The following is a 17,540-nucleotide window of genomic DNA, read 5'->3' as shown; positions in this document are numbered from 1 at the left end:
TAGGGCACTGAGTGGCTCAGTTCATGAAGCATCCGACTCGAGTTCAGCTCCGGTCATGATCTCCAAGTCATGAGATCGAGCCCTGAGTCGGGCTCCACACTCTCTTCCTTTCTTTCTCTGCCTCTCCCCTGGTCACATTCTCTGTCTTTAAGATATATATATATATATAGTAACTATATATACTATATATATATATATATTTAGTAACTAAAATTAAGAACACAATAGATGGTTTTAACTGCCAGTTGGACACAGCTGAAAGAGGATTAGTCAACTGGAAGAAAACGTAGTAGAAAATATTCAGGACCATGGATTTGTCCTTTTGGTGTCATGACCAAACTAAGCTAAGGAACGGGTTTTTCAGTATCTCACCAAAAATTATCCATTGTTTTAGAGCGTAAGGATAAAAAAAAGCCCTTTTGAAGTGTAAGTACAATTTTTCGCTATTTTAATGTGTGTGGTTTTTAAAATAAGTATGTAAAAAGTAGTTGGTAAAATATAATATTGTCACAAATTTCTACTCGAAAGCCTCCCCTCAGCCTTTGAGCAAACAAAAATTATTCATATAGTATCTTATGGAGAATTCACATGTTCAGCGTACTCAGCTATGTAAATAGACCTTAGAATGAGAAAATAAGCAAAAATATTTAGATTCAAAATAGATACCCAGAGCTGGGTGGTAAAATATGTATTTTAGCACAGGGGAGCTCTTACTTTTAGTTGGGCTAATGGTTATAATATGTTTGGTAATCTTGTGAAGTTGTTCATCCCAAGTAAGAAATAGTAAATTAGAAAAGAAGTTACAGGTAAATTATTGAGGGATTTGTTTTGGCAGTAAATACCTTGTTTGATTTTATCTGAGACTCTGCTATGAATCATACCTTTGCTGTATGTACCACTAAGAAAAAAGAGGCTGTCAATTATGTCAATATTTTGACATCCTTTAATTATAGGATGCATCCTAATTTCAGAGATGTTAAAATGTGAAGGAAAAGGTAATCTTAGTTTTAAATTTCAGTTGTGTCATTTATTGTTTGTTTGGCTTTGGTCAGAGAACTTCTTTGAACCTGAAATAAGTGAAAATAAGTAGTGTAGTCTAGTCTTTAGAGTTAGGAAGACTAAATGAATTAAGAGATATAAAAGTGTCACGTATGGGGTATGCATTTTATACTATTAATTTGGCTTTCATTACTTCCTTCTAAAACTTGGCATTGTTACGGTAACAGGAAGGGGTTCCTGACAGCTAACCAAGGGGGGGGGGGGCGGAAACAGCAAAAATGTAAGATATTGGTTAAATAAGAACTTTAAAAAAATTCCTGTTGGAGCCATTTAATGAGGTTCCAATATCATTCTTTATCTCTCCCCACCCCCCTCTACCCCACCTATTATGTACATACATACGTACATATGTATGTATGTATGTAGGCTCCACACCCAGTATGGAGTCCAGTGTGGGGCTTGCGCTCATGACCCTGAGATCAAGACCTGAGCTGAGGTCAAAAGTCAGATGCTTAACCAACTATGCCACCCAGGCGCCCCTGGCATCCCCCATTTATATATAAAGATATCACTGACTGTTTTCAATGTGGTGATTGATATTTATAATAATGGTACCTATGCATCAAAATCATTCTGATATTTTTATTTATTTTTAATTTTTTTTAACATTTATTCATTTTTGAGAGAGAGCGAGAGCATGGCAGGTGGGGAGAGAGGGAGACACAGACTCTGAATTGATAATTTTATTATATTGGTTTTTAAAAAGCACATTTTAGGAAAATTTCTGATCCTCCTAAATTCATTTGTTATGCTTAAAACCTCTATCTTTATTTAGTTTTGTAGAATTCCTGCTCTTCTGATGGTGCTGCATAAATATAGCGTTAATCAGAATGAGTGGATCTTTTTGTTTTTTATTTTTATTTATTTATTTTTTTTTTAACGTTTATTTGGAGAGAGAGCGGGCGCAAGAGCAGGTGAGGGGCAGAGAGAATCCCAAGCAGGCCCCATGCTGCCAACACAGAGCCCAATGCAGGGCTTCAACTCACAAATGGTGATATGACCTGAGCGGAAGTCGAGAGTCAGACGCTTAATTGACTGAGCCACCCAGGTGCCCCAGAGTGAATGAATCCTTTTAAAGAAGGGGTTGGATAAAGAAGATGTGGTTTGTATATACAATGGAATACTACATGGCAATGAGAAAGAATGAAATCTGGCCATTTGTAACAACATGGATGGAACTGGAGAGTATTATGCTAAGTGAAATAAGTCAGGCAGAGAAAGACAGATACCATATGTTTTTACTCATATGTGGATCCTGGGAAACTTAACAGAAGACCAGGGGGGAGGGGAAGGGGGAAAAAAAGTGACAGAGAGGGAAGGAAGCAAACCATAAGAGACTCTTAAATACTGAGAACAAACTGAGGGTTGATGGGGGTTGGGGGAGAGGGGAAAGTGGGTGATAGGCATTGAGGCACCTTTTGGGATGAGCACTGGGTATTGTATGGAAACCAATTTGGCAATAAATTATATATATAAAAAAATAAGGGGTTGGACTTTGTGATGTTTGGTGGACATGAAAATTCCTTATTATATTCCTAGTTTGAAGATTGCCAGTAAATTCTGAATGACATTTTCCTTGAGCTTTAAAATATTTTATAGCCTTAATTTTGTGTTCATTCTCTTCTGTTCTTTCAGGAATTTTCAAGTCACATTCAGTTGATAGGATGAAAAAATTCAAGAGAAGGCTATCCCTCACTCTTCGAGGAAGCCAAACTATTGATGAATCATTGTCTGAATTGGCGGAACAAATGACTATTGAAGAAAATAGCAGCAAGGATAATGGTAAATATTTGGGGGCTGGGGAGGAGAGGGAAGGAGAGATGCTTCCCCCTTTTAATTACTTTGCAAAGTGTAAGCTTTCTTTTCTGATAAGTTCCTGTTAGCTTCCTTGTGTTTATTTCTTTGTCTTGTTCTCTGGTTCTTAGGAAACGGAAGACAACATAACTTTTTCTTGCTTACTTACTGGAGCAGTGTTACTTACTCCACTAGTACTACTTGAAACCTCCTCCTGGTCTCTAGCCCTTGTGGATTCTTCTGTCCCATTTATCTTTCCATTTTTCATTGGCTCTTAAATAAGAATACCTTATATAATATTGTCCTAGTTGTTAAATAACTATTTTTAAGTTAACCTAAGTTAATACAGCTTAAAAGTATATAGTAAGTTTGTGAAATTCCTGTTTGGGGCTTCATCATAGTTTTAGAACATTATATATGCATATTGACTAGATGACACGGTTCATCACGTGAGTGAATTATACTTATATTTACTGCAGAATCTGTTCATAGTACTGAGAGCACTTGATAGGCATGTAACATTTCATATTTGGTAGTTCTTTTTACAATGTAAAGCAGTAGTTCACATATGGTGACATAAAATGAAAAGAGCTTGTTAAATTGAGCAGATTAAAATGTAAAATCCTGATGAAATTTACAGAGCAAGGTTACATATTCCAAAGTGAAACAGCCCTAGGGATGTCATAATAATATCCAGGAAGGGGTTACTGGAATGGCTGCCAGTATATCATGATGCACACATTCTATGACAAGCCTTTCTTTCCTGTGCCTAAAATTCTTCTGTTAGAGATTTGTGGCAGTGGGTGAATGCATGAATACCTCTGCCCCCTAAATGCAAGTGTCCTTGTTGTGAGAGAGGGAAAAGTATAAGGGAAAGGGCTCCGGACTTTAAGTTAAAAGTCATAGATTGGAATTTGGGATACACTAACACTTACTTACTAGTTAATATGACTCTGAGTAACTAATTGATCCTACTCAGGCTTTAGTTGATCAGGGTCATTATTTACTCAAGTTTATCTGGCTGATTGTAATATGAGAGAGAAGACATAGATGAATTCAGTAGAAAATACATTTTTAAGTCATAATTTAAATATAACTTCTGTGTAGGAGGGGGACACATCTTGCATTTGGGTCAAAACTCAAAGACAATTTTATAATGTCTTACTTTTTTTCTTCTTGCCAAAAGCAAAATCCTTAATTCCCTCAGACCCTCTTTGAATTTTTGGTGTTTTAATTAAGCCCTGAGTATTTGTTCTTATGATTAAATAGTCTTGCAAGCACACTGTACATCTTGATAGGTTCTGGGTCAGGTTCTTAATGGGTATTTGACTATAAGACAAACCTCTCCTTAAAAAAAAGAAGGCACCTGGGTGGCTCAGTTGGTTGAGCATCTGACTCTTGATTTCAGCTCAGGTCATGATCCCACAGTGCGTGAGACTGAACTCTGTGTCGGGTTCTGCGCTGACAGCGTGGAGTCTGCTTGGGATCCTCTCTCTCCCTCTTTCTTTGCCCTTCTCCCACTTGTGCTTTCTCTCTCAAAGTCAATAAACTTTAAAAAAAAAAAAAAGAAGAAGAATTTGGATCAAAGAAATGGACATCCTTCTTGGAGAGCTAATTAATATTTTAGATTATTTGCATATTTTCTGGAATATTTTAGTATTGTCCTAAAACATGCTTAATTTATAATGAGTGGTGAAATGGTGAAAAAATTTTTTCAAGTGGTATATATTATTTACTTTATTAAAATTTTATTATAATAGTGACTTTAACAAGGAGTAAAGAAGAGGAAATAGGATCTCTTACTGAGTTTTCTCTTCAGTTACTTGAAATAATACTTCAAGATGTTATAATAGACATGGATTTCTCTGGGGATGCAGAGATTGTTAGGAGCGTAGGCTGTTTGTGAGTTACAATCTGCTGTTGCTTACATGCTTATGTGTATTGGCACATGGATTTCACCAATAGCTTTGACAAACATTCTGCACCTTTTTGGTTATTTATCAGTGCCTGTGAGCTGGTTCCAATATATTCTTTATGGAATTTATCTTAGAATATAAAAAGCTCCTAAGATAGGTGGCACACACAGTCCGCATCTGAATATGCGGACTGAATAAGAAATGGTAGACTGGTATTATGTCTCTTGTGCCCTTCTCTCAGTTCCCTCCTTTGGTTACATCTTCCTTAACTATTGAACTTTATCAAACCTAGGAAATTAACACGGGAATAAAGTGTGAGTATAGTTTTGTGTCATTTTATCACATGTAGATTCATGTAACCACTGCTGCAATCAGGATAAAGAGGTATTTCAGTACCACAAGGAGATCCCTCTCATGCTACTTTACAGTTATTCCACTTCCTTACCTCCCACCATCTCTGATCTCTCAGAGTGGTATCTTTAAAACGTGAGTGAGATCATATTACTACCTGCTTCAAAGCTACCATAACCGATTTCAATGTCAGAATAAAATTTGAACTTTTGTAGTTACATACAAACCTGCTTATCTCTCTGCCCTCACTAAATAACAATTATGTACTACAGCTACACTTGCCTTCTTTGTGTTCTTCTAACAGAGTGTTTCTGAAGTTTGATCTCTGGGTCAGCAACAATCAGCATCACCTGAGAATTTGTTAGAGATGAAAATTTTTGGATTCCACATCAGACCTACTGAGTCGGGAAGTCAGGGGCTAGGAGTTAGCAATCTTCTATTTTAACAAGTCTCTGAAGGTGATTCTGAAACATGCTAAAGTTTGAGGACCACTGTTCTAGCAAGTCAGATTCCTGCCACATGTTGACTTTTGCAGTGGCTTTACCCTTTGTCTGGAATATCTTTTAACTCACCATCACCTATCTTCTCAGGATTGGCTCATTTTTCCATTTATATCTGTGTCAAAAAGACTTCTATAGAGAGAACTTTACTCAGTGTCTAGTGTAAAATAGCCACGCCTTTATTTTCTGTTCTTTTTTAATCTTTTGCATATTGCCTATCATCTAATATTTTTCTTATTCATTAGTTTCTTGTTTCCCCTCCATAAGATCTTATAATCTTAGAGAGTAGTACCTTGTTTATTTTGTTCACCTGTTGATGCCCAGGACCTGGAATGGTAGGCACACAATAAAAGTCCCCTGAATAATTGAATATTTTATGATCTCTTTTTTTTTAAGTTGTATTATTCCTCAAGACTGTAAAAAGTTCTATTCCCCACAGCAACTTTTCTATAGGCAGATTATCAATGTATTTTATTATGATTCTAGATAAGAAACATGACAACCTTGGAAGAGAAAAGTTTTCTTATGTGTTCTAGCTTGTATCCTACACTGTTTGACTATTTAATTTTTGCATTTGTATCAGATACCCCTCCCTATTCATTATGAAATCATTCATTATTATACTAGGTTTAAGTTAAGATCCCCCAAATCCTTGATCAGCCAGCTACTGCCAAGGAATGTACAGGCCATGGGACACTTTGGACAGATGTTATCTATTACTAGTTAGGTACTTTTCCTTTTTCCAGTCTGGTATTCTAGCCAAATTAGATAACTTGGGCTTTGTCTGAGTCCCGAGGATGCTTTGGCCCCATCCTCCCTCTCCCATCTTATATGCAACCATTATCAGTAGAAGTGCAGGCCATGTGGGCTTTTGTTCTTGGTGTCTGATAAACCTTTACAGGTAGGAGAAATACTCACATCGGGAGATATTCTTACTCCTGATTAGCAGCTACGAAAGAAGATCTGGCTCCATTTTAGAGAAGATACTCAGAGAAGCCCCCTTCCTTTTAAAATTCCTTGACTACTACCAGTAAAAACATAATTCTAATACAAAAGACTACTTATGTGTCACAGAAGACTTCATCGTGTCCTTAACCTGTTTTAGAGCTCTTCTTTAGAGGTGGAAAGGAATCATGAGATTCCTTGTAAACATTACAAAACAGGATTTCTCCCATTTACAATTAAATAACTTTTTAAGTATTATATATTTTAAATGTTTCTGCTTATTTACAAGTGTGATTTCTTAAAAAAAACTCTTTATATTAAAAATCCCAAATTTTGGGTAAATTTCAGAGCCACTGATTTGATCTTTGTTTTAAGTACTTCTGTTTTATTCATTAACTAACAAACCTTTTGAATGTCTAGCAAATAGAGATATAAATTCCCTCAGGCCAGGACCATGTATTTTTTACACACACACACACACACACACGTGTGCGCGTGTGCGCGCACATATATATATATATGTATATATACATATATATGTAGCATTTGTAACCATAAGACATATATGAAGTTAGTAAATGTAGGACCAGTTTGGAAACAAGCTTGGGATATATTAAAATAAGCAAATGGTTAAAAAAAATCTCTGGGCTATAATAGTAGTTCTGTGATTGCTAACCAATTTGGTTACATAAGAAATGGATACTGAAGTTATTCAACCAATTTCAAATAGTAAAGTATTTTCTATAAGTATTTTTCATAGAAATTATTTTAATTCTGGTACTTTGTTTAGATAGCCAAAGAATTCTTAAATGTTACTGATCTCATAAACCTTTTGTTTTCTGTTTTGCTTTCTCAATCCTTCTCATGTGATCCTGAATCTTGGGCTTGTAATGGAATGATTTTGGATACTGTGAACCACAGAGCCTATTGTGAAGAATGGCAGGCCTCCAACCTCTCACAGTATGCATTCCTTCCTCCACCAGTACACAGGATCCTTCAAGAAGCCCCCGTTGCGGAGACCACATAGTGTTATTGGAGGAAGCCTTGGATCCTTCATGGCAATGCCCAGAAATGGAAGCCGACTAGGTAATTTAACGGTCTTTTTTTTTTTTTTTTTTTTCCCCCTAGAGGTCATGTACATAGCTAGATTATAGTTGTATGGAAATCAGCTTTTATTATCTGATTTTTCTTGTAAGATAAAAATCAAGTTGAAAATAACAGAGGTAGCAGGAAGATGGAAGGCTCTAGAGAGGTGATAGCACTGACACTACAGAGCAGTAACATTTGAAAACCTGTCCACCAGAAAGAAAACAAAACCCTTAAGAGATGGATGCAAGATTTCAAGGTGAACAGCAGTTTGCTTAATTTAGGGTCATACCACAGTAACTCCAGATTGTCACCATGCAATAGCCCGGTGTGGTAATTAGTATCCATGATTATCCCCTGAGTTCTCATTCTTAGGTCACTGTGTCATTGTAAGTATTCAGGAAAAATACATATCTACAAGTTTCTTTTTATCTCTCTGGTATTTTTTTTTTTTTTTTTTAACATTTGAGAGAGAGCGAGCGAGTGAGCGTGAGCAGGGGAGGGCAGAGAGAGAGGGAGACTCAGAATCTGAAGCAGACTCCAGGCTCTGAGCCATCAGCACAGAGCCTGATGTGGGGCTTAAACTCACAAACTGTGAGATCGTGACCTGAGCCAAAGTCGGAAGCTTAACCGACTGAGTCACCCAGGCATCCCATCTCTGGTCTCTTTTGATGGCATCTTACTATCATGCTTTGATTTTTTTTAAGTAAAATAATTTTATAGTCTCATGGCATAATTATATTAACTGAAGTTTCTGAGGGTTTTATTTTGCTGCTTGCTTTATCTCCTTCCTTTGTCATGGTAGATTATTTCTTCATTTGTTTTGTTCATTTGGGGAGTATGAGCTTATCTCTTGTGGGGTTTTATCTAGGGGAGAAATGTATGAAGGTTTTATCCTCATAGGTGTAACCCTACAGAATGGTGTACTGGAGTAGGCTCACACTGGGGTTCATGAGAGATGATTGTTAAATTTTCAGGAATTTTGCAAGCTGGTTGTTAAATATAGCCATTATTAAAATTTAAGTTATATAAATCTGTAAGTAAGCTAATTAAAAACAAAGGTAATGAATACTTAAAACTCATTATTTCCTAATTATTTTACTACACTTTACTATTACCTCTGCTTTGGGGGTTATTTCTGTTATAGCTGTATAATCAAAATTTTATGTAATGGCATGTACATTTCTTCCCAACTACGTGCTCAGTGATGGTCATATTGTAACTTGAAGTTGGCCGTGGAGGGAGTGTTTACCCCACAGAAATTGGAGAACACTTCAGATCAGGATTTGATTTATAGTTTCGCTGTCTAGTCCAGGGATTGGCAAACTTTTCTGTAAAGGGCCAGATTGTAAATTTTTTGGGTTTTATGGGCCACATGTTGTCTCCATTGCATATTCTTTTTCTTTTAAAATAACTCTTTAAAGACGCAGAAAGTATTTTTAGTTTAGGAGCCATATAAAAACATGTCACATTTGCTGATCTTTGGTCTGAATTTAAGAAAATGGTATTGAAAATGTTAGTAATGCAGATTAAACTTAAAAGTGTATTGTATCTGTAGCTGTTACAGTTGTAAGTGGCACAAAATTGAGCCATTTATTCTTTTAGTACTTGAAAACCATTACCTGATTCAGCAAAGAAGTGCTCATACACGTGACAAATGAATGAAACTTTGACATAATCCTTAATTATTTCACTTTTGTCTTATTAACGGAAATGAAAATGAACATGATAATCATGTTGGAACTACATTTGTTCGTTAATGACATGAGTAATTTCTTGGTTGAGTCAGATGGTACTCAAGTATTTATTCATAGTCTGAGATTAATATGCTCCTTTGTGGTCCTTGTACAGGAGAACAGATTTATTTAAGTCTGTCCTTTACTGAAGATGTACTACTTTGAGAGTCTTGTGCCTTTCTTTGGGAGGCTCTCACTTGCACCTTGGACAGCCAGCACTTCATCTTTTATCCTAGTGTGGTGGCTAAACCCATGCACCTTCTTACCAAGATCAGCAACCCTTCCTCAGGAGAGTGACAGAGTCCATTACGCATAACAGCTTTTGGCTCTTACTTCTCTGTCTTCACTTCCTCAGTGTTGTGCCTATATTCTTGTAAACTCAGCTATACATTTAAAAATATTATTGCATTTTAATCAACATTTTCTTGAAGGAGGTAGATGTTCAGATTTTGCTGTAAGTTGAAGGCATGATTAAATCATCTTTAGCATTTTAAAAGTGTGACAGAAAAGAATACTTGGCCTCAGATGTGTCGGATACCATCAGATTAGGAATCAGTTCCCAGTGCACTGACTTTTATTGCCAAGTTAATTTTTTGTTTAAATCTTAGTATGAAATTTCTCCAGAAATCTTTGTGTAATAAAAGTGTGTTCTTAAATTACATATCTATTAAAAATCATTATATTTGTAACTACTTACCAGTGTAAGAATTTTCTCAATAATGTGTTATCAGGACAAAAAACAAAAATACAGGAATTCTGAGACTGATTTGATAAGATCCTTGACTTCAGTTTTTTGTTAAATAGTTCTCATTTTCACAAGCAAATATTCATTAAAAATAAAAATTTATAGCTATTAAATACTATTTTTTTTACATGTTGGTATTTCATATAATCTTTCATTTGAAAGAAGAGGTGCAGTTATCTAGTCCATTCCTTGATTTTTAGTTAATAATCAATTTTAGATTATTTGTTGACTACTTTTTTTTTTAATGTTTTTACATATTTATTTTGAGAGAGAGAGAGAACATGAACAGGGGAGGGGCAGAAAGAGGAGGAGAGAGAGAATCCCAAGCAGGCTCTGGCTGTAGCACTAGCTCGACATGGGGCTCAATCTCACAAACCGTGGGATCATGACCTGAGCCGAAACCAAGAGTTGGAGGCTTAACCAACTGTGCCACCCAGGTGCTCCTGTTAAGTACTTTCTAAATATCAGACACTTTTTTAAGTTGGGGAATACTAAAGTGAATAAGCTAAATCATGCCTCCAATGATCTCATAAGTTGGTGTAAAATCCCATGAAACAAAAAAATGCTTTTCAGTGCAATGGGAGCAGTAGGTGTGGGTACAGTAGTCATCTGTGTCTGAGAGTAGAAGAGATTTCACTGAGTAATGACAAATGAGCATAGTTTTGAAGAATGAGCTCACCAAATTGGTAAATTGGGGAAAGCCATCTCTTATGGATACAACAGTGGGGTGGGGAGTATGTTAAAGCACTCTAGCATGAAACAACCTACTTGTGGGGGCAATGACTAATTCTGTAAAGAGAACCAGTGGTAAGAGATCTGTTTGAGATCTAGTATGTGTTTCTGGTGGGCAACTCTTGCTATATGAATTACAGAATGATTGACAAATGCAAATATAGAGCAAGTATATAAGTATACAAATTTGTTTTCAGTATACCCAGATAGAATTAATCTTCCTCCTCTCTCATTTAACTTTTATCCTTAAAAAAAAAGACAAAAAAACAAAACCATAACCCACTTGTATGGTAATTTAAATGTTTTTTACTTCAAACAGATTTTTGGTGGTCACAGACTTATTTCTGCAGTTAAATAGATACTCAGTGAATAATTTTTGAATTGTTCTTTTATTTTTTAACACTAGAGAGGGAAAGCTGCATTAGTGGCTTTGAAAACTTTTTCTTTTTAAGAATATTCAAAGAAGTTATTTGTCTGTAGACCCAATGACACATTATCTAATGGAAAAGTACTAAACTAAAAAGGCAAAAGACTAGGTTTCTATTTTAGCTCTGCCTCTAAGCTGTGTAACCTTTGAAAATCATTTAACCTTTCAAAGTCTCAGTTTCCAGATCTGGAAAATCAGAGAACTAAGAAATCCTCAAGTGTTATTTCCAGCCTATAATTTTATTATTCAGCTCTTGATAATAACTTGAATGTTAATTTTTTCCATAGTTTTTCATAATCTCAGAGTGTGAAAGCATTTCTCACTACTGTTTCAAGACATCTGAATTATATTTTGATCTGTTAGCTATATACCTAGAACACCCAGAATGTAAGACTTCTTATGCTATGATTTTTATCATAGCTGTCTTTATCATCTTGGCTGTCTGTATCTTAGTTGTAGTGATAATAAATTATGTGATACATAGTAGGGTATAATACATCTCTCCCAACATAAGTGATGTTTCATTTTCTGATACAGATATTGTTCATGAAAATCTAAAAATGGGATCAGATGGTGAGAGTGACCAAGCTTCTGGGACATCATCTGATGAAGTACAGTCACCTACGGGTGTTTGTCTTAGAAATCGTATACATAGACGGATCTCAATGGAGGTAACCATTTAAAAAAATTAAAATGTACCTGCATATGTGTGTTTGTGTATATAAATACACATATATATCAAACAGAGTAAATGCCCATTTGAAAATTTTCATGAAGGCAAATGACATTGTAAGAAAATTTAGTATCGTCTTGTGAATATTTCCTTTTTTCCAATTATCTACTATGCCACGGCAAGTATACATTAATTATATTTAACATTCTGCAAAACATATGTAAGGGTCTGTTGTAGTGGAAATGTGAATTTTCAAAAATACTGGAAATTCAGAATGATACTTTAGCAAAGTTTTCTTTTTAGAAAATAGGATTTTAATTATATTTTTGAGGTTCATCTGGATACTTAATACTTTATATTTTATTTCAGATTTCAAAATGTATACATAAAATAAGCATCAGCTTTTTTTGTTTTGTTTTTGTTTTTGCTTTATATTGTAAATATGGTTATCATTTCCTTTATGGCTTATTATACCTACTATTGTAGAACATATAAGTTATTTCCCCATGTAAAAGAATTAATAGTTTATATATAACCTTGAGATTGGAAGCTGATTGTGAATGTTCTTATTTTGGTATATACTATAGATTAAGATAATTTTCTCCAAAAAAATTGAACATATTTTGAATTAAGAATATTGGGGTTTTTGGTGCTTTTGAGTTGACATTACAATGCTTAGGGTCTCTGTCCCATTGGTTGATTGCATTTTCATTGATAAAAGGTTGTTTCTAAAGCAGTTAAGTAAAACAGTATCAGTTTTCTAAATGATAAATTAATATTTTTAACTCTTGAGATCACCTTGATATCTGTTCATATCACTGTATAAATTATATCACAATAATAATGAAAATATTTTCTTCATCATATATATGGTTTTATCATATGTTTAAAGTTTATTTACTATTAAGATCTATCGTCTGGACTTTCTAACTCTTTTATTGAGCTGTGTTTATTTCCCCCCCAAAGGTGACCCACTCTTGATGATATTCTTACTTTCATATATTTTAATAGCTGAAGAAAGACTTCTTTCTTAACATCCTCCACATCTTGCACATCATTATATATTATTATTCAGGATGTTTTTGGATGTTACTTTCTGTGTATTCTTCTATATAAATTTTAAATATATTTTTTTAATGTTTATTTTGAAAGCGAGAATGCACACATGTGCATGAGCAGGAGTGAGGGGCAGAAAGAGAGGGAGAGAGAATCCCAAATAGGCTCCAAACTGTCAGCCCAGAGCCTGATGCGGGGCTTGATCCCACGACTTTGAGATCATGCATGACCTGAGCCAAAATCAAGAGTCAGATGCTTAGTGACTAAGCCACCCAGGGCCCCCGTAAATATCGTGTTCTAATAATAATGTTATTGTGATTTGTTTGGGATTATGTAAAACTAACAAACCATTATCTTTTAATTATTTAGTATTACCGTTTGGTAACATGGTATATATTTCAATACTTGATATCTCTCAGTAAATATTTACATAGTTCTTATACATCTCACTTTTGTTTTTTGGTTTGGTTACTATCATGAATAGTAGAGATTTTTTTACATGTTTGTTTATTATTGAAAGAGAGCAGGGGAGGGGCAGAGAGAGAGGGAGACAGAGCAGTGGGCTCTGTGCTGAGAGTGGAGAGCCGATGCAGGGCTCGGACTCAAGAGCTGTGAGATCATGACCTAAGCTGAAGTTGGACACTTAACTGGCTGAGCCACCCAGGCACCCCAGGGATTTATTTTTTATAGGATTTATGTTTTTTGGTATGATAACGTAGGAAAGATTCCCTTTTGATTTCTCAGTTCACATTTTGTAATTAAATGGAATAGATGGTGCCTGGGTGGCTCAGTCTGTTAAGTGTCCAACTTTGGCTCAGGTCACGATCTCACGGTTCATGGGTTAAAGCCCTGTGTCAGGCTCTGTGCTAACAGCTGGAGCCTGCTTCAGATTCTGTGTCTCCTCTCTCTCTGCTCCTCACCCACTCAAGCTCTGTCTCTCTCAGAAATAAAAAATAAACAGCAAAAAATTAACAACAACAAAAAAGGAATAGAAGTGCCTTTTTTTAAAACCCACCCTTTATCCCACCTAACTGTGGTGAGTTTTACATATATATATATATATATATATATATATATATATATATATATATATATATTTTGCTACTCTAATCTTTATTATTTCCTGCCTTCTACTAGGTTTGGACATTGTTTTTCTTTTTCTAGCTTCTTTAGGTATATAAAGTTAAGTTGTTTATTTGAGATTTTTCTTGCTTTTTATTTATTTCCATTGACATAGCATTAATAAAAGATTTCAGTTGTCTCGCTGTGCTTGTGCACAAAACTTTATCTACTTGGTTGTTATTTAAACCAGTCACATTTTGTGGTAGTTTTTTCCTCTTCCTACAAAGTACAAATCATGTCTAAGAAAATTCCATGTGAAATATACCAACAAAAGGACTCAGAAATAACGGAGTTGCAGAGTACCATTTCTGTAGAACTCTGTTGTATACTTCTGCTTACAGTAAATATATTTGCATTCAGATATTATATATAATCAGCATGGGTAACTTTGAAACTATAATAAAACTTGACAATTACTTATTAATAAACAGTACAGTAGAGCCTATGAATTCAAAAGTAAAATGCCCTTGTCTCTTCTATTTGTGATTACAAATACCTTTTTTCCCTTTTTTTTCTTTTTAAAGGATTTAAATAAACGGTTATCATTGCCTGCAGATATCAGAATACCTGATGGGTATCTTGAAAAGTTGCAGATAAACAGTCCACCATTTGATCAACCAATGAGCCGAAGGTCTCGTAGAGCTTCTTTAGTAAGTTTTCAGTCTCCTATACCTATGCCATCCAGTCTCCTTGTTTGATTTTCTGGGTGTAAACACTTTATATTAATTTTTATATTGCTTTTTGAATAACTAAATTTTATTACATTGCCTTTTGGATTTTATCTTTTTCCAATTCTTTAAGGGCTTAAAGATGCATATTGGAATACAATTTAAGCTATATTCTGTTTTATTTTTATAAATTTTTTTGATATATGCTAGATGTACAGAATATGTATTATAGAAATATATATTAATATATACTAGATATACAGAAAAGTACATAAACCGTAATTATATAGCTCAATGTATTTTGCAAAGTTAACATACCTATGTAACCAGTACCTAGATCAATAAAATTCCAAAAATCACAGAAACCCTATCCTGCCACTTCTCTGTTCACTTTCTACTCCTACTTCCTCAACTGTAGCCACATCCCTGCCTTCCAATGCCAAAGATTAGGTTTACCCATGTTTCCCCATATTATGCTCATAGTATGTTTTAATATCTCAAAAGACTTTTTTTAAATCCTCATTTATGTACACATTCTTACTTTTAAAATGCTTTTAGTTCTGGTTATTCATATTAAATTACGTTTTATACAAATGTATAAAAATGTATGCAAGTTTACGTGTATTTTACAATCCACATGGAAGTATACAGTATGTATTTGTTTTTTGATTGGGCTCTTATGCTCAATGTTCTCGTGTATTTATCTAGTTTGTGTGCATAGTTCATTTGTTCTTTTTGTTTCACGGCATTCCACTGTATACTATACTTTAGTCTCCTGTTGATAGACATTTAAACATTTGGGTTGTTTTTTAGTTCTAGGTTATTACCAAATAGTGGTTCTGTTATCACTCTTGTACCTGTATTTTGGTTAATACATGTAGTCATTTCTGTTGGGTACATACTTAGGAGTGGAACTTTTGGAACTGATTGTATGCATATGTTTAGCTATTTTTTTTTTTAAGTTTACTTATTTTTGAGAGAGAACACAAGCAAGGGAGGGCAGAGAGGGGGTGGGGGGAGAGGGAGAATCCCAAGCAGGCTCTGCACGGACAGTGTGGAGCCTGACGCAGGGCTCGATCCCACAAACCTTATAAGGTCACAACCCAAGCTGAAATCAAGAGTCGGATGCTCAACCGACTGAGCCACCCAGGCACCCCTTCAGCTTTCCTAAATACTGTCAAAAGGCTTTCCCAAAGTGTTTGTACCAATTTACACTCCCATCAGTATTTGATAGTTTTGTTTGTTCACTTTAGCCAAGTTTTGATACTCTTTTTAAAAAAATGTTTACTTTTCTGGTCATTGTGTAGTGTTACCCTCTTGTGATTTTATTTTGCATTTCTCTGATGACTAAGCTGAACACCTTTTTAATGTTTATTGGCCATTTATATATGATATATGCCTTCCTTTGTGATTTGACTGCTGAAGTCTGTCATCCCTTTCTGTTGGGTTTTCTGCCTTTTTAAAAATTGATTTATATAAATTCTTTAGGCATTCTTTATCAAGAACCTTTATGAGTTATATGTCTTGCAAATATCTTCCAGCATGTAGCAGTTGACCCTTGCAATAGCCACTGCTCATTGACAGTTCAGCTTTCCCTGTTGCAGTGTCACCTTTGACAGTTTAGGTGATTGTATATGTAAGGACCTCTTTTGAATAGTTATAGTCCTATAGTAGAGGTATGTATAAAGTGCTATGGGATAAAAAGAAGAGATAGTAAAATGACTTTGCATTTTATAAGCTTAAAAGGAGATCATACTTGAGCGGCTTCAAAAGGATGGGTAGGAATTTGTCAGGTTGACTTGGTTGGTAGAAGGATATTTTTGGTTTTTTTTTTGGGGGGGGGGTTGTTTATTTTGAAAAAAAAGACAGTGAGGCGGGGGGAGGGTCAGAGAGAGAGAGAATCCCAAGCAGGCTCTGCATCATCAGTGCAGAGCCTGATGCAGGGCTCGATTTCATGTAGTGTGTGTGAGATCATGAACTGAGCTAAAATCAAGAGTCGGACGCTTAACAGACTGGGCCACCCAAGCACCCCGGTAGAAGGGTGTTTTAAGCAGAGGAAACTTGATGTACTAAAACCCACAAATATGAATGTAGGTATGTTGGGAAGTTATAACTAATATGAAGGGTATATGTGGAATAATATTAAAGAATAGGGCTTGAAAGGATAGGATAAATCCAGACTGTAAAAAGCTTTGGCTATCAGGCCAAATAAGGAGTCTGAACTTCATTCATCTCATGTGATGGACCTCAGTGGTAGTGATTTAAATAAGGGCTGACATGATCACATTTTTGTTTCTTAAAGTGGCTTCAGGAAAAGTGTAAACGAAGTGGAAGAAGAGAAAGACTAGAGGCAGGATGATGAATTAGGAATTTATTCAAAATTAGGGATGATGTGGCAGTCCTGTGGAAATGGGAAATAGAACCCAGATCCTAGGGACCACGTAGAGAGATAAAATAGGAGCTCTGGTACTCAGTTGAACTTTGTGTTTGAAGAAGGGGCAGTTGAAGATTCCTAGGTACTAATAGTTCTCCTTTTTATATTTTATATCATGGAATTTTTTTTATATACCAAAAATTTCTCTTTTGGTTGCATATTCTAAAGAATAAAATTAGACTATATATAATATGAACGTATTGTTATTTGACATTCATTCATCGATGCGTAATAAAAGTATAGTGCCAACTTGATTTTGGTATAGGTTTATGATCATAGTTTTGTATCACTGCCTA

General features: G+C 35.1%; 1 protein-coding gene across 5 annotated transcripts in view; it reads left to right on the top strand.

Annotated features, from left to right (window-relative positions):
• The window catches only part of CDK17 (cyclin dependent kinase 17), a 106,982-nt gene that overhangs the window by 66,504 nt on the left and 22,938 nt on the right, over positions 1 to 17,540 (top strand). For 4 of the 5 annotated variants that reach the window (XM_027071045.2, XM_027071046.2, XM_015070491.3 and 1 more), the window contains exons 2-5: positions 2,695 to 2,841; positions 7,487 to 7,651; positions 11,829 to 11,962; positions 14,667 to 14,792. In XM_027071045.2, the coding sequence (XP_026926846.1) occupies positions 2,724 to 2,841; positions 7,487 to 7,651; positions 11,829 to 11,962; positions 14,667 to 14,792 (543 nt within the window). In that variant the 5' untranslated portion in view covers positions 2,695 to 2,723. Of the gene's footprint in view, positions 1 to 2,694; positions 2,842 to 7,486; positions 7,652 to 11,828; positions 11,963 to 14,666; positions 14,793 to 17,540 lie in introns of those variants that run through there. The other variant, XM_053226629.1, reaches the window with a different exon arrangement.

The sequence above is a fragment of the Acinonyx jubatus genome, chromosome B4 (genome assembly GCF_027475565.1).
Source record: "Acinonyx jubatus isolate Ajub_Pintada_27869175 chromosome B4, VMU_Ajub_asm_v1.0, whole genome shotgun sequence".
Taxonomy (NCBI): domain Eukaryota; kingdom Metazoa; phylum Chordata; class Mammalia; order Carnivora; family Felidae; genus Acinonyx; species Acinonyx jubatus.
Note: the sequence above shows the minus strand (reverse complement) of the source record. Positions and strands in the feature narration are given on the sequence as shown.